Here is a 24049-nt window from a genome sequence, read left to right on the forward strand (position 1 = left end):
ATGCTTCAGATCACATGACAAACAATTAAGTACAAATGCCATGAGGTTTATAATACTTAGCTAACTAACCATGACTGAATTTACTATGCATAATCAAGCAAAAAATACAAGAGTGTAATATTGATAAAGGAATACAGATTTTTTTAACAAAAAACAAACCAGAAAAACTGGGTCAACATTACTATGTATTAAGAATGATCGACACAATAATTCAAGTATTTATTTATTTTAAAAAATCTAAAACAAAGTGTGACTTGTATGAAAATGTCAATGTGAAAGGAGCTTGTGGGTCAGTCAGTTCAATGCAGCTTAAAACAGTTTGGGCTGATACCACATTAGCACACAAAAAGATACAAACATGAAATCATGACACGCATTTCCAATACATTTTCTGTGTTGTATAGTAGTTTGCAATTGGTGAAAACATTGGGTTTTAGACTAAATAATCCTACACAATCAGCCTAATATTACGGAATTGGTTTTGACATTGAGACAGAAATGAAGATAAAATCTGAAAAAAGGAAGAAACACTACAGTTGAATTCTCACACTATGATAAAGGTTGTTACTTCCATTTCTTAAGATAAAGGTTATATTCAGCATATGTGTTCTTCCAGGTCTTCAATTAATAACATCACACAGTCACAAATTAATTGCTCAGATCAATTTTAATGACATCATGTGAGAGAGTCCAGCTGTGCTTGTATAGTTTCTAGCTGCAAGATAAAATCACATTCTATAATTAAACAATAAACAGAATGACATCATTTTTAGGGGAATTATTGAAGAATAAAAGCCATTACCAACCTTGTTGTAAAAGTCAAGAAGTTCCTCATGGCTAAACTCCACAAACATTTTCTCAGAGTTCTAGAAGGGGGGGGGGGGGGGGAAGAGAAATCACATTTAGAATATCATATATATATATATATATATATATATATATATATATATATATATATATATATATATATATGATATTTGCATTTCAAAACTTAGTTGTCTTCAATCTTTCAATTAAGTTCCCTCAGATCTGCCTCATAGAGTTCTAAAAACAAATGCAGACACTTCTTTCCACTGTTGAAACCTGTTATTAAAATAGATTCTGCTGCAAGTTATTTACAAACCGCACAAACAAAAATTTATTAGTAGACAGATTTTTATAGGAAGTTCACATCCTACCACATTGACCACTACTGAAGCAGCCAGATACCAAGACGACAGACATGTATTTTCTTCCATGGAGTAGCAGGGATACTTTAATTTCCACCAGACATATTCCCTTTCTTTTTATCATTTCCAATTGTGCCTTGGTTGTAAAAGGCATGTTGTCCCTTAAAATCTTTTTCAAATAACTGTTTATAGGAAATACATTTTTAAAACTACTAATGTTCCTATTCAAAGAGCTTTTGCCAATGAATCAATACGTCTTTCTACAGAATTTCCCTTAAGATTAATATATTTGTAACTCATTTGAACAGCATTAAACAAAGATATGAAGAGGACTGCCAATGGTGCACTGCCGCTTGGGGTCTGGTCGGAACTGTAATAAGGATAAGGACATGTTGGGCCAAATTAGCTATAAGGACAATTTTGGGGCATTACATTATCAATTTGCATAATGCATTCTGAGGACAAATATAATCTAATCATCTAGATGAACGAGATTTGTTAGGAACTCGGCAGTCTTTTAAACACAGTTGCCTGCAGCTACTTGAGGCTGAATAAAACAGCAGTGTAATTTGCTCACCAATCAGATTTCACTTTCTAAAATACAGGTATGTAGATGCAGTACATAATATAGAATATTTAAAAGATCTATGACTGTCCTACAGTATTTTATATATATATATATATATATATATATATATATATATATATATATATATATATATATATTCCTTTGAAAGCCTCGAATCAGCTTTATCATAACTAGTTCTTCAGGTTAAAGACGGTATAATCCCAATCTATAAGCAAATGTAACCATTACTGGACATATGGAATGTTTAACGCAGGTCTTGGGAAGTTACTGAAACAACATATTTAAAATGCAGTTTATTAAAACCATCAACTGCTTCCTTCTCAAATCACCATGCAACTGACAAGCTATGAATTAACCTTCAATATTGCACATACTGATGGCTCTACCATGGTACTCAAATTGACAGCCTTTGACAGCTCTTGGTGAAGCACAGAAGCTGCTGTTCTTTGTCCAAGGCTTGGGTTCATGCTTTCTTTGTCACAAAAGGAAAAGGGTTAAAAAAGCTTTCAATGCAAAGACAGCCACAGTCCTGACAGGCTTGACATTTCTAGGTAAACATGACGAGGCAACGCCAAAGCCCACCAATGAAGACAAGAGTCAGGGAATAACAAGACTAATATAATATTTATAATGATTTTTTCCCCTTCTTACTATTACCTGCCATGAACCTCTAAAAAGCAATAAAGGCACCAAATATTTTGCACATCATACCCAAGCCGGTGAGCAACTTTGTATATAACTTATGACTCATGGTCGTGTAATCCTACACCCTTAAACTGGGGTATCAATAACAGTATGGTTTTTAATTTTAAAGTAAAATGCTGTCACATTACTCAAGGTTTTCTCAAGGAACAGCAGACCCTCATTACGGATTTAAAGCAGCTGGGTATTCAGCTGGTTAGGGGTGTTTCATTTAGACAAGGAACACAGAATCTACTAAGGAGAAAAACCACAGTACACCCTTTCTTATCTCAGGCTTCACAAAATATTTTCCCTCTGCTAAGACAAAAGCGTATAAATGCTTTTTAAATCACAGACAAGAGGAGGCCAATGTGTGGCCTAAATGTTTTATTGAAACTTTTTTTGTTCTCCTTACCTGGACATTTAAAGCACTGGTACAGCTGTTGAGGTTTGAAATTCTACAGAACATTTGAAATTCTCACTCACAATATGCTTATACATGGATGTTTTTTAAGGTTGAAATCAATAAATAAAAAAATATAACAAGAGTCTGATCTCTATAAAGGTTTAGGTTTTTCTTCATAATCTAAGGACACAATCCCAAGTATTGACCCCTACCCCTTCACTACCTCACACACCAATAGAATAGAGCGACACCTGCTGGGACAGACAGGGCAGTTGCAATTATTCCACACAGCTAATACCCATCAGGGCCTCCTCTCGGTTCAGCATTGCTTCCTGGCACGATCGTATCTCTCCCAAGTGGACCATCCTCCACACTACTCCAACATCTAAGGACTTGCCACATTCTCATTCCCTTTGTCTTAGTAATTCTTTGAAGAGCTGAGTCACTTCCCCTTAAAAATATACCAGAAAATGTGTGTGTCTCAGAAGATTGGAACTAGGATACAAAGCCTATCATTAGACCAGAAGTAGTTTTCAGTTTCTGAATATTGTGAGTGTTATGTGAAAGACATTTAAATGGTTTCAGTGCATACAAGCCCCTTTTGGTCCAATTGTCTACCTGAGCCATAATAATAGTAGTCATAATACCATATGCTTGATATAGTGTCCAGTCAACCCTTATTCATATTAGCACCCAGATTTACTGGCCAATGGTTAAAAAGCCCCATCCCCCCACCCACTCATTTTGTGGAAATATTTTAAAATATTATGTTACTTTCAAAATGTATTTTACCAAAGCAAATCAAGCCTGCAAACAACCTTGTCTTCTTCAATAGGTTAAAAAAAAAAAAAAAGTCCATGTCTCAGCCTTCCCATTTCATTAGCCTTATCTTTGTTTTTCATCTCTGGACTGATATGGCTACCATTTCATCTAGTGAATATATATATTATAAATCTATATCTATATCAGTTTATTTTTGTTAAATGTCCTTATCAAAACAGTTGAAAGCACTGCAATGAATGAATCAATTACAGTATACAATTCTATACAAACTCAGTACAACTCTGTGGCAGGATGGGCCGTGTGGTGTGTGACAAGACCAGGAAGCAGTACACAGAACTCTGAAATGCAGGACTGAAACTGCAGCAGCAGTATGTTTATTAAATACAAACAAAAGACTTTAAAAAAAAAAAAAAAACACTCTTGAAAACACAAAACAAAAAGACACGCGGGCCGAAACAAAGGGTTCACAAAACAAAATACAAAAAGTCTAATCAAACCTGAGCTCTGTCTCTGTGAGTCTCTCTCCTTCTCTAACCAACCCCTAATGAGCCAAGAGTAGGTCCTTTTATCCTTTGGCTGGAGCCTTAACTACTCATCAATCAAGCAATGACCTCATTAAGGCTCCAGCCACATTCTTCACAAGGTTTTTATGGATGGGGAATTAACCCCATCCTTGCCACAATACACAATTCAAAATAATAATGCATAATACAAATAAATACACTATACACAAATGATAACAACAACAACAACAACAATAATAATAATAATAATAATAATAATAATAATAATAATAATAATAATAATAATAATAATAATAATAATACAGCACACATAAGTAATATAAGTGGTGCTGCATTGATGACTTAACAGTCAACAATTATCACCTACTCTCAAACAGATGCTCTTATCCAAATAACCAGCCTGGTAGAGAGAAGAAAAATAATCACCTGTGTGCTATTATGAGCAAATAGGGTGATAATAATTCTTGTGAAAAACAAAGCCTCACCAGTAGCACAATGTAAGTGGAATGGCAAATCTGCTGTCTGTTTAATGCAGAAACCTAAAATATCCCATAACCTCTATACGGCAGCCATTTGTCAAGTACAGTACTGCATTCACATACAACGTGTTCATTTAAAATATCTAACTGATGCTGGGCATCAGGGTACCACTAATGTTAACACCAAAAAAAAAAAAAAAAGGGTGCCAGGGTGTGTTTGTAACTGAACTAGTATAGACATAACAGTTTCAAGGGTCAATCTATTTTATTCCAAAATTACTGCACCTTTTACTGTTATTAAAAAGCCATAAAAAGGTGTGTTTTAAGTGTCTTTTTCATTTAGAATTGGTTGAAGATCATCTTCATAAAGCTGAGGAAAACGCTCTTCCACTACAATTATTCTTTTTGATGTGAAAGGTGGGCACGGCAGTCTACGTTAGAGCGATTGCTAGTACTGTTGCTATGGATATAAACCACTGTTAAAGACTTTGGGGGCTACAGTGCAAACTATCATCTGTCCCGTGGTGGTATCTGAATTAATCTCAAGACAGATTTTAAAATTAATAGATATTGTTTTAGATACTGTATGATTGACTTGTACATTTTATACAAGTCAATTTGTATTTCTCAACACATTCTGGTTACAGACATTTAAGAGAGGGAAAGGTAAATATGTCATAAGCAGCTTAGCATACTGATAAGGTAGTAACTTGTTTAGTAAAAAACAATGGAGACAGCTAAATGGGTTTCTCATCTGTTAACTCCATCAACAGTCACAGCAAGATAATCCCAAGAGGTTTTACCAGCAGTTAGCAATACAAAGACCGAAACAGAAAGGAAGAAAAGGTTATTTTGGTCTTTGAGCAAGTGTTGCTCAAATTGCGAAATGGAAAATACCAAACAATTATTATTTTTATTTCTTTTCCCCCAATTTGGAATGTCCAATTATGCTTTTTTTTTCCTTACCATAGCGAGTCCCCACACAGCACAGACGTTCTGAGGGCGTGCGAGCGTCCTCCGATCTCACAAGCCTAAAGCCAGTCGCTTTTACAATCCCACTACCAATCCCGGAGAACAGACACCAGTCCCGTATCTTATCCACTCTGAATGTGCTCGGTGTCTGGCCAGTAGGGTTTGCTGTTGCGTGATGAGGAGAAGCAAGCCCTGCCGGTTTCCCATCCCCCACCCCAGGAGCGTCAGAGCCAATGTGACGCCCACCTACCACGGTCCCCAGCAAAGTTTGGCATCTTTGCACACCCTGGACGTGAACTGGCGCCGTCCAAGCTGTGTGACTCATCCTGCACTCCCAGTGGCAGCGCTTTAACTGGATGAGCCACTCGAGGACCGCCCAGCTTCTTCTGTCTTTGAGTAAAATTTACAATCAAATTGTGAAATGTGGTTTGAGCAAATGCACAGTTCCCAAACAGATTTTGAAGATGCTGCAAATAGCAATTAATTGCGTGGTGTTTAAAATGGGCATCAAGTGAAATCAAAACTTTTTAATACAATATATATTTTTTTATTGAATGAACATAAAATCAGTAAATTATAATTTATAAGATACAGGTCATTGATTCATTATTTATGTATTTAATATTTATGCAGGTAGTAAACCAATTGAGACCATGGCCTAATTTGCAAGGGGGTTGTGGTAAGCAATTTAGGAGGCTAGTGACCTTAAACATTAACCTTCAAGCGAGTTTGAAATAACATTCGTAATGTTCTCGCCTTGTTATTTAGAAAATACAGTATTAGAGGAAAAAACGATCACAATTAAATTGATTGTTTTAGTCATATTATAAGACTACTGTATACACAGTATTTAAACTGCAAAACCAAATGTCAATCCACGTTTGTCTAATCACTGTTTTTTGAAAGAAAGAAAAAAAAAGAAAAGTATGCTTCTTAAACATTTAATATTCTCAGAAATAAGGCTCTGTGTAAATCGCGATTTCACGGGCTGTGCGGAAATCGTGAAATTAACTCAATACCGTGATTTTTACAATATTCTTAAGAAATAAAAAATAAATTATTTCACAATTATTTGTATTTCATACAAAAAAAAGTCTTAAAAGTCTACCATGGCAGTTATGTATTTAAAACACAAACTTGTGCTCTAAAGATTAACATTTAACACTGGTAGCTGAACTACCACTTTTTAGAAAACAGGTTTTGCAGACCCTGATCAGCACCGGACAGTGCCGCACTTGTGGAATAAAGACGGAGATTGCTGTTTGACAGCAAGAAACCCTACTTAAAGGTTTTTATTTGAGATTACATTTTCAAAAGAAACCATACTGAGAGCTCCACTGGGCTAAGCCTTATTTTAAAACATTGTTTTGATTGTTTAGATAATAAGTCAGGTACTATTAAAGTAGTTCAATCAAATTAGATGCATATAAAGAAACCATAGAGAGCTCATTTAAAAAATATATCACAATTTAGATTTATATGAAGTCATTTCTGCTGTACTGAAATTACTTTTTAAAAATATTCGTACAAGTATTTTATCCACTACTTTTCAAGAGTGGACATGGTGACTGATAATTGATATTCCTAATCATCATAACATCCCACTGTAAAGAATACCTTAACTATTTCAGTTGCTTAGTACACTTTTCTAGTAGGCCCCGGTGTCCCTGTCTCTTTTTATTCAGTTTGTTAATATCACTGCTTTCCTGAGCTCACTAAAAAGACTGCATGGGGTGTTGCACAATAGCAATGCATCTAGATCCGGTTCTATTTGTGCATAACAGTCTGGCTTTATGAGTGTCTCAGCACAACAGCTTTTTTTTTTCCCCCATGTCACTGTCATGCATGCGTCAAGCTCAAATATCAGTACCATTTACTCTGACCTTACTGGGGACATGGCTTCTGCAGCGTCGTGTCTGTGTGTGAAAAGTCTTTGCCAGCATGTTAATGAGGGAAATGGTAATGTTGGTAGGAAACAAGAGCTTTGTGTCAAAGAGCACACTCGCGCAGGTCTAGTGTTTGGTCAAAGTATGGTTCAACCCAGCAACAAAAACACATAAAAGCTACAGTTAAAAGCAACAGAACAAATTATTGGTACAATCTATATTGTGGAAACGCTAGCAATGAGAAACACTGAAACTTGCATAAAGACCACTTGCTGGACCAGTAGAATGATGTTTAATAGATGGGTGGTCTTGGCAAGGGGTTATCCAAGGGTTTTATCTTTGTCGCAGCAAAGTTGTATGTCCTGGATATCTTGGGCAACACATGCCAAAAAAACCTCAATGCCTCTTAGTTAAAAATTAAAAGTCAAGAAGATGGCAGTCCTTAAACAAATACCAGATCAGTCTGGAGAGATCTAATTATCTTTCCCTAAGGGATCTAATCATGTTTCTCCAAAATAGTATGTATACTACTGGTGTACTTTCCCTACTGTTTATGAAAGTTGCCAGTGAAATGTACACACAGTTCATGCTAAGCTTAATGTGTCTCTACCAACATCCATGAAATCCCCTAGCACTCTCCCAAAACAGTCAACATAGAAAAATAAGTTACACATTACTTCTAATCACCTGCTTTAAACAGCTGGGAAAGGGCTATTTTATTTCCTCTCCACAACTGAGTTAGCAACAATATAACAGATACAGCATTCAAGGAGCCTCAAGCCATTTGTCTAAAGCAACCTTATTTGGTTTCCACAGAAACCATCCAATTCAAACTGCATCAAGCTTGGATCAGTGTTAATACTGCTACTGCGACTGCGACTACGACTACTACTACTACTACTACTACTACTACTATTATTATTATTATTATTATTATTATTATTATTATTATTATTATTATTATTATTATTATTATTATTATTATTATTATTATTATTATTATTAATAATAATAATAATAATAATAATAATAATAATAATAATAATAATAATAATAATAATCAGTAGAATATGTCTGCCAATAACCTATTGGGATTCCAAATTCCCTTGTCCTCCAATAAAACAACATAATACAGTGTTTGGATAAATAAACTTTCCAAAGGGTCCACTGACAGCACAGTCACAGCAGCCAAATGACTGATTCACTTGTAGTAAGACTTTGAGTGGAAGCAGCACCAAATTATTTATTGAAATTAAAATCTAGGATAAAATAATAATAATAATAATAATAATAATAATAATAATAATAATAATAATAGTTTATAGTTTTTCAACAATCAAAATGTTCAATCAAACCTAACACCACACATTTTATGCAAAGCAGGTCTGAGTGCTTTTAAACAAGCCTAAGAGTTATCAACCAGAATGAGTCACACGCTTGCAGCCTAATATTCTGTATGGCTGTTTTTTCTTTCAATTCACTATGTTAAAAATCCAAGGATACCTGGTCTCAAGCCGGTCAACATGGTTTATGGATCTATTTTGGCTACTGACATGTATATAGGAATAATATAGTACCAGTACTAGGGACAATAAACTATTTAAACAAACTGGACCACTGCAGATGAGATGAGGTAATGATATACAAAGCTTCTACTGCAAGGGTTGAATAAATATTACTGTATTAGGTAATAATACACAAATACTACACCAATTATACTGAACGGATGAAAACTGTATCAAAAGAAAACTTGAAACAAATAGATTAAAAAGCCAAATAGGATGTACTTGCAAAACTAAGAAAACAAGATCTGTTAAGTCAATTATTACAGCAACCCATTACCCAAGTGGCACCACTTACAGAAACACAATCATCACTGGAAGACTATGATCCTTAAATAAAACAAGCGCGTAGGCCTTAAAACAAACCCGCCAGGAACTGAATAAACACCATTAATATTGTAGGAAGGATGAACAAAGCAACTCCTGTAATTTAAGCACATGAATCCCAATTAAAACGGAAAACAACGAATGTGTACCGTGTAATCTGAGTAAGGAATGCCACTCCAAAGAGAAGGTTTAGGTTTACATGTGCAGGCGTTTCCTCTTTGCTACAATAACCATCTTCTGTTGTGGCTTAACTATCAAAATTGCACCACACTTTACTTCAGACAACATGCAGCCTACACGTCTGCCTTCAGACAAGCGGAATCTGTTTTAGTTTAGAACAACAAACCACCATTAGTCTGTCTGTCCATGTCCATAGAAGAAAAAATATACAGTATAGAGTACAACAAAAACTGTGAGATAGGCTGCTCTAGATTCCTAATGTATTGTCTACATTCAGACTTGTCAGTATAAATCAATTTATAATTGATTTATACTGACAAACTTACAGTGTCAATTTATTAACACTCCCCCTTAAAAACTAAAAGTGATTTCAAAGTAAAATAAGTGTTTTTGATTTGTTTTAGGAGGGCTAACAAATCAATACATTTGCTCTAATAATAATAATAATAATAATAATAATAATAATAATAATAATAATAATTCTAAGTTTCATCACAATAGGGTAAATGTTGTGTAATTCTCGGGATATCGGATTACAAAAAATGGCATAATTAAAAAACATTTTGTGTTGAGATTTTCCAAAACTTTAATATCCACTGAAGAGTCTTGATCCCAAGGTACAATGGATAGCTGTATTTGGCTTCACTTTCAAATAATACTGCACACGCAATTACAACCTGCACTGTCCTCCTTGATTACATTTCTTTTTCAATTCAGCACTTTAGCATGCAGATTATTTCTGATAAGGCACAACTTCAATCAAATTTGAACTTCTACACACACTACCACTTACAGAGCTTTTTTTGTTAATTGAAAGAAAATATTTACTCAAATCAACCCCCAGTCAAAGATAGAAAGCGAATTCCAGTCCATCAATAACCTCTGATCCAGCCTCCTTTATTTTTGTTTAGTTTCCATGACTTCTTGCCTATTGCTTCCTCTAGATCACTGACTCAGTTGTACTGTTCTGTATCTGCTGGTTCTCATCTAGAGGTCATATTTTTTTTTTAACCAGCTCTGTTTTTATATGTCTGGAGAGCATACTCTGTGCTTCCCAAGTGAAGTGGCTCTTTTAAAGTGCTAACCTAGGCCTTTCTTGTGGTGCAAAGCTAGCGATGTCTGAAAGGGCTGGCCACATGACAGACAACAGGACTGTCTCTGGAACTCCTCTGTTTTAAATCAACCATAAAAAAAAAAAAAAAAAAAAAAAAATCAGAAAGTCAATTTCTATTCTGCTACTGACTCATATTGTGTATCTAATAATCGTTTACAGATTGCCAAATGAGTTGCACCTGTAGATATTACATCAACCTATTAAAGTCTTCAGAAATACTGTAAACAACGCAACCTTGAGGAACTAGGACAGGAAAATCAGAAAACTGCAACGTGATGCCAAGGTATTTAACACCAGTAAAATAAAGGTTGAAGGGAGGAACAAGGGATTATTTAAGCAAGAGAACACATGTGAGAGGGCTTACCGCCTCATGCAGTAAAATGTCCTGAGCTGAAGGCGCGGGCATTTAATATAACGTGAGGGTTCTATTTCTATTAGAAAATGTCTGTGTTAAAAAAAAATAAAAATACATTTAAAGGTTTAGTTTGTTTTTTTCATGGTTTTATGCCACACTAGTTTTAGTTGCTCATGAATACAAACATTTTCCTCAATATTTCATGAGTAATGCAATTTGCTTAGAATGTGTGGTCGTAGCCTCCAGGCTTCATTATCCCAGTTAAAATGGTTAATTAAGAGGCCTTTACAATATTAAAATTGAGTTCCTCAGTATTTTTTCCATAATTTTTTTTTCGAGGCTGTTAATCTCAGGTTTGTGTACTGTATCAAGCTTTAAATTACCAGTAGTAGGCAATATTGCATCATGGGTATTCCCAATAAAAGTGAACATGGTTTGTGATTGTTTTGTTTTTATCTACTTCTTTAAAAAACCTGTAAAAGAATAAAAGTATCAGTAACATTTTTATTTTTTAATTAGGATTTGAGTGCAGGTTTGAGTATATGTGTACATTTTAGCATTTACGGTACCGTTAGGTCCCAATACTAATTTATTAGCCAAGTATAAAACAAAAACAAACCAAAAAAAAAACTAGTTTTGTAACAATAAAACATCTAGTAGCCTTCATGCACTAATGGTGATCGTGCTCTTTGTTCAGTAGTTTATTCACAGTGTGTTCATAAAGTTTATTCAAATACTCCTGTCGTTGTTAGAGAAGCATATTATGATATGCTGAAATAAAACTGCCAAAAGTAATCAGTCTGCCTCCAGTAGTGTGATTTCTACAACTTTCAAACCGTAGACTATAATAAACTATAATATAGTAATATATTTGCTATTATTGTTGTGGTTATATTGCCACTGACTCACCAAATACCATTTTCCATTCTTTTGTTTTTCTTTATTTGCTAAACTAAATTTAAATAGACAGATTGAACTACAGGACAGCGAGGAAGCAACCTTTAGTCTACATGATTTGAAAGACAACATTCAGAGGTACTAGAATGGACATGTTCCTTCATCAAGTAGAAAAAAAGGCAAATTACTTCAATGAATATTTACATATTTGCTGGTGGCTTGATTTGCAACAGAGATTAAACAATGCCTGAAATAAAACACTTGTGGCCTTTTATTAGGTGCTAGAGACCTTATATTGACCAATTGTACTTGTGCTAAGGAATTGTCGCTGTTTAACTGGCTGTTGATAAGCACTGTGCCCTCTTCACAAATCTTTAAGGATTGTGATAAGGATTTGGGTCTAAGATAACAACTGTCCTTATCTTCAGACCATTTTTCTCATTTTTGAAATTACAGATTGTTTTTAAACACTCTTCAAAAAACAGTCCATCAAAAATCCTTAACTTTTTAAAAACGTTTTGTGAATAGCGGCCATCTTCATATAATAATCTTGTTTTTTATGCTACGGAGTGGTCTAGTTACCTTTGGCTGATACTGATACTGTATTTTTTTGTGGCTCATAATAAAATTGTTGCCACAGGCTATAGATTTTTCTTTTCTGGTGCATCTTATAAGTAGTGTACTAAAATTTACAGACTTATATGGAGAATAGTATGGAAGTCATTTGTCACTGGAGAGCTTTCTGTGGTATCTGAAGTATATCTGACTGTAGAATCATGGGATTGGAAGGTTTTTTAGTATACTTTACCTGCAGTGTCTCCCAGAGTAGAAGTGTTTCTCAGGAAGTACGGCATACATTCTTACAGGTACAATTCCTGTAGGTCCTCAAGCATTATTAAACATTTACTTCTCACTGCTATATTTATACAAATAATACTTAGGGCAGTGTGTACTTTCAAAATAGTACATCGTGTGACCTATGTAATCAATGGAATCATTGTGATGTGAAGGCACTTTTGTTTGTAATTCTATAAAACCTTCAAGGTTTAATATCTTTTATGTTGCAACAACAAAAAAATCACACTTTTATACAGGTTTAAAATGTAATATGAGTTTCTCGATAATTTACTTACAACAGCATTTCTGGCAAAAACAACCAATAACCTTGCCAAGGTTACCACATCTAACGTGAGCTCTGAAAATAATACTGCAAGGGTAGGATACATATTTCATCCTGCAGATTCTGCAGTTAAAGCTGAAAATGCAAAGCAAAGTCATTTTTCTTGATTAAAAATAATACATTCCAAAGGAAACCAATTATGGGTGGGCTATCAGTGGTATGCAGACATTTTGACAGATACTGACTGCACCAATAGGTATAGTACATGAGAATATAATTTACTGGAAGAAATAATGTAATTATCATATTGCACATATTGTACAGTAAATAATAAACAGACAATCCTCTTTTGTCTTTCAACAAAACATGATCATTAAAATATGCTCACAGCTGATCAATCAATATATGCCAGTTAGAACCAATTAGGAGCTAACATAGTTAATGAAACTGAATTCAATCTATATTACAATATAAACATTTGTTTGGCTGTAAAAAAATAAAATACAAATACAATTCTTCTACAAAGAAAAGCCTACAGCTTCATGTGCAATAAGAATACTGGAACACATTTAATCACCATTCACATTATCCTGTATAGTTTAGGAAAGATAATTCATTTATTTCTTTAGGCTTTCTTCTTAACCCAGGAAACAGGCTTTTTTTGGCCTGTCATCATCATTCTAGCTTTAAAAAAATCATGAATACATTTTTCACGGTAGGTTCATCTTCCCCCTTCCACCTCAAACAAAGATGTGCCAGTTGCAAAAATAATATTGCTGCCAAGCACAAGATGTACTTTGTCCAGCAGTTATAAAGGGTTAACACATCAACAGAATTTAAAATATATATATATATATATATATATATATATATATATATATATATATATATATATATGTAGGACACATCTCATTTAATAAATATGTGGGCTAGGCAAATGACCCTTTTAATGAGCCAATGTAAATCACATTAACACTGCAAACTATAAAGAGCTCTTCCCATCAACTACATCAAATTTCATTTTGTCTGCCCTTTTAAGCATCTGGGGTCCCTTTTTGCATTTCTGAGCACACATCTGATTTGGCATACCTGATTTACAGTCATGTGTCTGTTTAAAATATTTTGGAAAACAAAGACAAACATTATTCTGTAAAATGGACTCTAAACATGAAGGACTAGGTACAGGGATTTGACAAAATAAAATAAAAAATCCTGCACCAGGACTGCACATATTTGACGTGACAAGTCATCAAGGTGTTTAATGCTTCTAATTAAAATCCATTCTCCAGAATGACCCATAAAGTAATAACATTTGAGAATCACTGCCATGAAACATCAGTCATTTATATGGATATGGAAGCAAAGGCTTCCTACTGTCAGCAATTGGTCAACAGAACTATATTTATTCCAACATATTTCTAAACCAAATGCATTACATCCTCACTTTAGGTTGTATGCGCCTAGGCCCTAAAGCATTTGCATGAAACATCCCTGCTGTAGAGTGGGGAGAGGGTTAGAGCAGTAAAGCAGTCACAAGCTATTACTTAGCTAGGGACCCACAGTTAACCTGTTATAATCAATTCACATATGCCAAAGCCAAAACAGCATGCATTCAAACAATCTGTGCTATGCTAGTTTATCGTTTTGGAGAATGTCCAACACAACAGCAGCTGATGGTGCTGTTCTGCCCATCCTGCAATGTTTTTTTTAAAAAACAGGTAAGTGTAAAAAATAATACATTCACTTATCTAAACATAATTGTTATGGTCACATTTTAAACAATGTAATAGTGTCACCAACCGTGCCAATGCACTCATTCACTTTATCATTTACATATATATATTGAAATGATAACTATGAAAACGATACATTGTATTTACCTCAAACACATGACAACTGTTGGATTTGATTTATTTCTGTATAGAAATGCTCCAATGTGAAGCAATGAACATGCCATTTTCCTGCAGGTGGATTATATACCTGCAACAGAATAATATTTGATATAAACAACCAAGTGATTCCTTAATACCAGTAATTAAGCACACAAAAAAACCTCATAAGAAATAAGTTTGATTTGTATAATATAGTAGAATTTGTCTGCAATAGAGTTCAATATTCTTAAGATGAACGCAGTAGAGAGCTTGCTTTTATAAACATCCAGAATGTAACTACTGAACTAACGGCATAGCCCAACAGTCAATAAGATAGATTTATTGAACTATCCTGAGTAGCATGGAAAGTTTCAATAAAGCAGTATATATTGTTCTGGCAGTTCTGAGTTCTTTCATATATTACAGTCTCAAGACAGCAATAAACAAGGCAAAACAAGGTATGGGCTGCATACAATAGAGAATGAATTGCCAAGGATTTACATCAGTGGCGGCTCGTCATAAGAGCCTATAGAGCTAAGCCTACGTGTCATTTTGTAAAAGTAAAAAAAAGCTTACCTTATGTCATGCTTTCAAAGGTCTACTGTATTACTATTGGCTAATGTAGCCTCAAAATAGGTGGGATTCTGTGTGTCTTCAACCTGCAATTACCCTCTGTCTGTCAAGTGTTAATGTATTTGTATTGGCTACACGATGCAAGTTTGTGGCTAGCCTCTACCACTCATAATTACATTTAATCTTGACAAGTCTGTTGGCAGGCAGGTTAAGAGTCAAGTGTGGCTACTCGCTTAAGTTTCGATTTCCATAAAGTACGTTGTAGATATTTTTTTTTTACTTTTTTTTTTTTTTTTTTTAATTCATATGCCATTTTCCTCACTTTCAATTGAGGAAAAAAATAACAATAAAAAATAACAATAAAGGTCGTCCAAACCCTAAATTGGAACTTCTTCTACAGGGAGGCCCAAAACAAAATTGCCTTTTTAATTGCTCATGGTACGAAAAAACGAAATGGCTGATTGCGAGTATTTGCTGTTTGGTTTTTCAAACTGGCTCTTCATCTTCCCAGTGGATTTCTGTGGGCTAGTGTTTTAAAAAATCTTCCACGGACTGTAAAACATATTTTTTCTTCAAACGACATCAGTCAAGATTCATCAATCAAGTAAGTCCACAATGTTTTTGTTATATTCTGTTGCTTCTGTTGTATAACATTTCTTATTAAATTACGAAGTACCTTTTGAAACGTGCAACGTTATATTTGATTGCGTATAATAAAAAGCATGTGTGTGTGTGTGTGTGTGTGTGTCTATATATATATATATATATATATATATATATATATATATATATATATATATATAGATGGGCTTCAGTGAGTTACAGGAAAACAATTCCATCTAGGGCTTCTGTGACATCATAAATTACGAGACCGAAGGTCGAGTAATTTATAAACTGTCTCAGAAACCCGAGATGGAATTGTTTTCCTGTAACTCACTGAAGAGGCCCATCTATTATTTTTTATAATACATGGATACCCTTGTGATGCTAATATTAAAGATCACAAGTTTCAGCAGTACAGTTGAGTTTTTTTAAACGTAGTGTTTCAGTGCTGTAGAGACGTTCAATGTCGTTATCCGTTAGTGCTTCAGCTTTATCTGGATGATTGAGCCGGGATTTGAACTGGGGACCTCCTGGTTACAAGCCCTTTTCTTTAACCACTGGACCACACAGCCTCCTATTAAAGTCAGGAGCCACTACTGATTTACATTTATTTACAAGACAGTTCAAGTAGTCACATTTTTTCAATGTTCCAATAGTTTTAACAGTAATTACCAAAATACTCATAAACAGATGTTTAGTGACCAATAGTAGTTCCACACCCAAAACTGTTCTGCGCTACACGTAATACATGTACAAAGTATCAGTACTGACAGACTAATAAAATAATGGTCTGTGGGGGGAAAAAAAAATCTCTAAAGGAAAAGGGTTGGAACAACTGATCTACACTCAGATGTTTGTGTGAGGTATTGTGAAAATATCAAGCGAGAAAGACTAATGTCTGACTGAGTGTCTTCCCCCATAGAGTCGACTGGCTGTTGGGAGGTGATGATGAGAATGAAGGCCTGGATGAGTGATCACCTGAAACAGAGCTTTTCATTTTATCTATGTCTGATCTTTACACTCAGTTTTAGGGTTCACAGGAACCACTCTGACAATACACCTTTATGTCTGCTGTAGGATGTCACCATGACTTTTACTTAACAGTTTTTTGTTTTTTGTACCTGCTCCTATAAGGCTTTGGACCACCATGAAGTAATTTGTCAGTGTTTTCTAAAATTGAATATATATTTCTAATGAGCAGGTGCATGGGTTAATCTATTTCAGTGCAGTCTACAAATGCCATTCTGCATGATTCACTTAGCTAACATAGAAATTGTGGTTTGTAGACTGTAATTGTAAGGATTCCACACAACAACCTACATTTTAATGTACCAAAGACAGTTTATCAAATTGCTTAAAGAACTCGTTTTTTGTGATATAGAAGAAAATAAAATGTGCTTTAGAATATAGTAAAGGAACCTGATTATGAAGAAAATTCATTTGTTAAACACAGTTCACATGACTCCAATATGGCATCTATCTTAAGTCACAGGTCAAAGTGAATGCTGACGTTAAGTTTTTTCCCTGAGGAATTTCCATAACACTGAAAATATAAAGTTGCTAGCAGAAATGAAAATGATTGAATTATTAACTAATTAGTTAAATATATCACACATGTAATTGTTCCTACTGTTCAGAACAAAGAGCATTATACCTTGAAGCAAAAACATGTAGGTAAAACTCTCAATGAGCCATAATGTTATAGGTTAAAATCTTCCAAGTGAGAAACCTAGATTAACACCACCTGCCAACTTCATAACCTGGTGCGGGGACAAGCTGTGCCTTCAGAGGTTCCACCCTCAGGATGAGGTGAACATTTAATCTAGGTACGATCTCACGACACAGCCTTTGATGATAACGTATCCAGCAGAGCACGGGTGGAGACTGAGTTTAAAAAAAAAAAAATAACTTGGCAAGAAGAATATCGTTGTTAATAACAAAGCCAACGGACACATAGAAATCAGGAAACCACATTAACGCTATAAGGATGCAATTGCGGACATAATTTATTTATTTATTAACCGTTGAATTAGCCAATTTATTGGCAGCATCTCGCTGATTTATCAAGAGCAATCTAGAAAAATGTATTGTTATTGGTTGATTTTGTGACAATACGTTTACATAATAGTTTTTCACAAATATATGGCAGGTGTGTGAGATAAAGTTTTTGGTGTTGGAAAAAATAGAAAGCTGTAAAAAATAAATACTGTAAATGGAAAGCAAATCTCATACAACAGATGTAGGAGTAAGTTTCCAGTGACCAGTACACTTATCTCAGCTGAACAAACATTACAATGTTAAAGGTGGACCAGTGTTTTGCATCTCTTCTCGGAAGAGGAACCATGGGGTTTGCTCATGAGGTTACCATTCTCTGGCACAGGTATATTTGCAAAGCCTCAAAGACATGGGAGTCTGAAGAGGGACTCAAAGTAAAGAGACCACGCAAACCACATCAATACTGGAAAAGCTCTGTTCAACACACCTGCAGGATGTATTATCCTCGAACTTCCTGCCTCAGGACATGTTGATGGAAACAGCATGCAAACATCCAAGAATCTCTCATACATAATGTACCTCACCCTTTTCCTCCAGTGCACAGTAGTAAGGACGAGTGATTCACAGAACAATGGGAATTAATAATATGCTTCCTGTACCAGATCTTGTTCTAATAAACAAGAGCGCTAAAACATCTGTGTTAATACCGCTGTCAGCATAATTCTTGGAACAAATCAATTAAGGATAGTAAAATGGTGTTAAGAGGAAGCTATAATAGAGGCCTTCTCAACTTGCAGGATCCTGAACGATTATCTTGGTAACCACTGACAGGCGGCTACTAGCACTTGCACAAAGAGTACACTTGCGTGATATTGACATTGAAACAGACAAGATAATATTTTTTATTGCCCAGCTTACAGTTAGTTTATACCATATTATCCCCTATGCTTACTTCAGACATGTCATGCATACTTCAGTAATACATTACAAATACGTTGTATGGTAAAGTGTACTCCTATGCACTCATTCAATTTCAAAGACATTCCCTGACAATAAATTAATAAGAAACCCATAGCAATACTCAATACACAATGTGATATTCATTGCTTCCACTATTGTTATTATTTCCCAAACATTAACCTTAGTTACTGTATACTACGGTTATAATGGTGCCAACTTCCTGATTGACCATATTTACCATACAATGGACAAGGAATGTTTGAATCATTTGTAAACATAGAGAATAAAGAACTACTCTGCACATAGTACACAAACGTTACTTTCTGTGTGCGGCAAGTCGTCATGGAGATATGACGTGTCTGGGCACGCACTTTGGTTGAGGAGCTATTGACGTGCATATTATAGGGTGACCAGATTTTCAAAGCTCAAAACCGGGACACATTGTTAAATAATTGATAAGACTAAATAAGCAATTTAAATATTGGATATTCTTATGGTTATTTAAATAGCCATCCTCTCACTCTTAGTATTATCTTCTTTTTTTTTAAGCAGCTAGCTACTTTCAGTACACTCCTCGGTATATAACTTGTGGCTAATTAGTTTAACTAGTCATACTGTGTTATATACATATTGCTACTTTTATATTGGGTTTATTAATAATAATAATAATAATAATAATAATAATAATAATAATAATAATAATAATAATAATAATAATAATAATAATACATTCAATTATTACAAATACATTTACATTTTGGCATTTTTCTTTCTTTGGGTGCTTGCAACCTCTCGCTGTTCTACCAAGTGTCTGGGCCAAATCCCACCAGAACTGAACAGCTACAAAATTACCGTATTACACACAATTGTAGATTCAAAACTAGTTTAGAAATAAACTAAATGAAAACACACGGTGCACTGAAGAATAAGCATGTATGTCTCTGTTAACCACTTTATAAAAATAAAAAGGGCGTTTGATAAAGAACCGGGACTGTCCTGGCTAAACTGGGATGTCTGGTTACCCTATGCATATATTACCAAGGTTGACTTTTTGGTGTTAAGGTCTTGAATTAAAAAAATAAATAAACCTTAACAGTTGCAGGAGACTGTAATAATTGTATCCAAGCAAGATCCAAATTATACAGTTTTGTGTTTATTTGAAAACATGCTGTTTTATTGTTATTGTCCATCCAGATAAAATTGTGAGAATGCGTGGTCAACAGCGAGTGATTATTGACAAACTGGCTGTTGACCACGGGTATGAGAAACACTGTGCCGAATGTGGTCAAGGGAAAAACTAGGTAATTGATAGCCAGTTAATCCCTCTACCACAATATAAAAACAAGCAGCTTTGGCTGAAAAGGGGTTGAGTGTGTTCAGAGGCGGAACGGGAGTCATGAGTAGGAGAGAAGCATAAAGAGAAAACAATTGCTGACAGTGCTGGTTAAAATACTTGTTGGTTCCATGTCGGTTCCATGTCTGTTGTGTCTATTTGTTTTGGCCACAGTGCCGTTTTGTTTTGTACCAGTGTTTTGTGTTTTGTTCAGACCTTTTGTTTTGTTTATTTATTATTAAACTGCACATCAGCACTTGCATACTCCAGTGATGTGTCTGTCTACTCCCTGGTCTGACACCACCCACAAGTGCGAGTTCAAGTCCAGGCTATTCCACAGCCGACCGTGGACGGGAGCTCCCAGGGGGCGGCGTACAATTGGCCGAGCGTCGCCCGGGGGGAGGGAGGGTTAGGTCGGCCAGGGTGTCCTCGTCTCACCGCGCACCAGCGACCACGGTAGTCTGGCCGGATGCCTGCGGGCTTGCCTGTAAGCTGCCCGAGAGCTGCGTTGTCCTCCGACACTGTAGCTCTTGGGTGGCTGCATGGTGAGTCTGCAGTGTGAAAAAAAAATGGTCTGCTGACGGCACACGCTTCGGAGGACACCGTGTGTTCGTCTTCGCCCTCCTTTCTTCTATTCCTCAATAACCACAATATTGTGACTACAGTTTATAGTGGGTGAGTTAAAGCCACAAGAAGGGAAAAGTGCACACTGGAAACACGTTACTGCATGTTAATGCATATTTATGTTTATTTCCTTTGATTTATGTTAATGTAAATGTGCTGGAATCATCACAGTGTCATGCAGTCCTGTGTTCAATTATTTAAATTCAATGTTAGTGCGACCACGCATATCTGCAAACCTGAAATGTTCACTTTTGTACGCCCCAAATGGTTACATTTAATGGTTAAGTTCATTCCACCTTTAGTGTTTTTAGATGTACCTATTACCTAGCACTTGCCAGCCCAGCATTCTAAGCACTGTAAAAAAAAAAAAAGAGCCAAACCCAATTAAGTGGAATATTACCTCCTCATTGCCTGAATCTTTTACTCTGGACGATCGATCATTTGCTGTGAAGAATAATGCCTTACTTAGAACAGTGTCCCTTTGCAACACGTTGATTTGAGCCTGTAATCTTGTAGCAGCTAAGTCTGCTTCTTTATGAGATGCAATCATCAGGACAAATTGTGCTCACACGCGGATTACCCCTAGCGATGCTTTCACAGTATGGAAATTAACATCAGAAGCTACTGACTTTTCCAAACCTCTACTTAAAAAGAAATACTTCTTCACAAGTGCTGAAGAAATGCAATATTACAAGCATATTTCCTATTCTACCTTCCTGGGTTTTCAAGCCATGAGGCTAAATTTAACAAATCTCTGTAGGTTTGTTCTTGTACAATTTATTTTATCACACCTGCCGGTTACATTTACAAAAGCAGACTTTGCGAGACCATGGGAAAAGGCTATCGACTTTTCTTATAGGCTTCCAGGTTATCATTTGATATCATCAAAGATATTACTATTGGGTTTGCCTAAGGTTTGATGAGTCTGGGAGAAAATATGCATTTATTGACCCTCATTCATGTCAATATTCCTCCCTTTTGCTTTATCAAAGGCTTCACTACTCAATTCACTCCAGAGACCAAATAATATAATCTATATAGGACACAGTGTTTTCTCCAACATGACATTTTTAGGTTTTGGGTTATCCAAAACTAGTGTAGAAAACAAAGTCTCCCAGTCATCCTTGAAAATGTTTTGTCTAAAAAGTGCCATTCCGGATATGTAGAATTTTTAAACAAAAGATGAATGGGGAATAATCTGGGGAACAAGATCAGGGACTATGAAACATACTTAAAAATCCCTAGTGTTCAAAACAAATTCAAACAGTGATGCATGTTGCCATCTTCAAAATGTATAATTCATTTTGCATAGAAAAACATACTCTCTCTCTCTCTCTCTGGGTGGCTTATGCACGCGATTTCTGTTGGCTCCGGGAGCACATATGAAACAGAGAAGTAAAACAACATTGTATAGAGTTTCTGGCATCATGACCAATCTACTGCGTAGCATATTCTTTAAGGTTTCCACTCAAGAAATTTGGACTTTTAAAAAAATATATTTTGTGTGTATTCTGAACTGCTTGTGTAGTTTGTTGTTTGCCCACTTCAAGCCCTTGTTGCTTAATGAAGCTGAAAGCCAATCCATTAGGAATGTCTTAAGAACTGACATATGGGATCCTGCAATTAAAAAGCAAGCATATGTTCGAGTTCCCTTTTGAAAGTGACTCATCATACACTTTTAGTTTGCTGCTATTTATAAAGAAAGTTGGTCATTTGTAGCAGTTACTGCCAAATGAGAATGCCTCATATGAAAAATCTTAAACCATCTGAAATGTTTTGTATTGGCAGGACTCTTAGTTACTCTTCAGTTAGCTTGTGAACGGTTTCCGATACGTAATCAGGACAACTGGAAGAGAAGAATTAAACAAGATTTAAAACACAAAACCATGTACATTTCCTTGTGGAAAACCTGGACAATGAAATGTAAGGAGAAAGCCTACTGTAACTTCAACTTCCAAAGCATAGCCTTTTTAAATTAAAGCATTAAAAACAGAGACCAGTAATAACTTTCAAGATTGTACTTGTTGTTGCTGAGCTAGCCTGCGTGAGTTTACCAATGCGATGCTGATACCATTTTTACTTTGTGGGATCACCCAAACCCTGGTGTTCTAGCCAATGTCCTTCAGAGCTAGATCACATTTGAACGGCATCATTAAATCAATTCCATATTCAATAAGGGGTCATATGTAGCAATGGTAAATCATTTGCAAGCAAAAACTTTCCATACAAATGAGCTGAAAATGTTTGAGGTTTTCAAATTTAAATTACTCTGCGTGTCTGAAAGTTATGTGGTTGTCCATTCATGACTTTTCCTAAATACATGTATTAAATACCCTGACGGCATTTGAAAGGCAGGATCATGATAAGGAAGTTATAATCCTGCCCATTTTTTTGTATATACAAGCCTGTTGTTATCTCTACTGGACCTGTCAGTCATCAAATCCTTCGTTTTGTTCAAGGAATGCCTCAGGGAAAATATCAGTAGGAGAGATTTAATCTTGAAGTTAGCCACAGAAAACTGCAAAGCAGCAAGCTGCTGCAGCTCAACCTGGATTCAGTGCTGCACCGAGTCACACATGCAAGAGAAAATATGTTACTTTAGTTTTAAATTAAAAAATAATTTAGTTTTTACAATTTTGTATGTACATATACCTGTTTACACACAAGTTTATTTTGAAATGTTTATTTTATTATAGTTTTTAATTTTTTGAAGTAGTGGTTTATATGTGGTAAGTTAGAAAATAAACCCTTTTATGTTTAATTGTTCATTTAAATACGGTGTTTTGGCTGTGCAGATGTTTGACATGATGCCCTTGAATAAAACTTTGGAGTTGTAGCTGATAGTTTGTCTTTCATTTTAATATGTTGTTTAAAATGTAACCGTCATAATGACTGCCGGCGGTGGTTTTAGGTACGAGTATAACCGCAGCGGTTCTAGTGATAAAGCCAGGTCCAGCAGCAAGAACAAGCATATCACATTAAATCAGATAAACCATTAAAACACTCAATCAATTAAAAATGGTTCCCTGTTGAAAGTGCCTGCAAT

At 35.3% G+C, this 24049-nt stretch overlaps 1 protein-coding gene across 2 annotated transcripts in view; it reads right to left on the reverse strand.

Moving 5' to 3' along the window:
• Window positions 1–210: 210 nt before the first annotated feature.
• Window positions 211–24049, reverse strand: part of LOC117408713 (COMM domain-containing protein 10-like) — a 56973-nt gene continuing 33134 nt past the window's right edge. The window contains exons 6-7 of one of the 2 annotated variants that reach the window (XM_034924735.2): window positions 807–866; window positions 211–735 (exon numbers count right to left, since the gene is read on the reverse strand). In XM_034924735.2, coding sequence (XP_034780626.2) covers window positions 712–735; window positions 807–866 — 84 coding nt within the window. In that variant the 3' untranslated portion in view covers window positions 211–711. The remainder of the gene's footprint in view (window positions 736–806; window positions 867–24049) is intronic. The other variant, XM_034924734.2, reaches the window with a different exon arrangement.

This window comes from Acipenser ruthenus, chromosome 1, assembly GCF_902713425.1.
Source record: "Acipenser ruthenus chromosome 1, fAciRut3.2 maternal haplotype, whole genome shotgun sequence".
Taxonomy (NCBI): Eukaryota; Metazoa; Chordata; class Actinopteri; order Acipenseriformes; family Acipenseridae; genus Acipenser; species Acipenser ruthenus.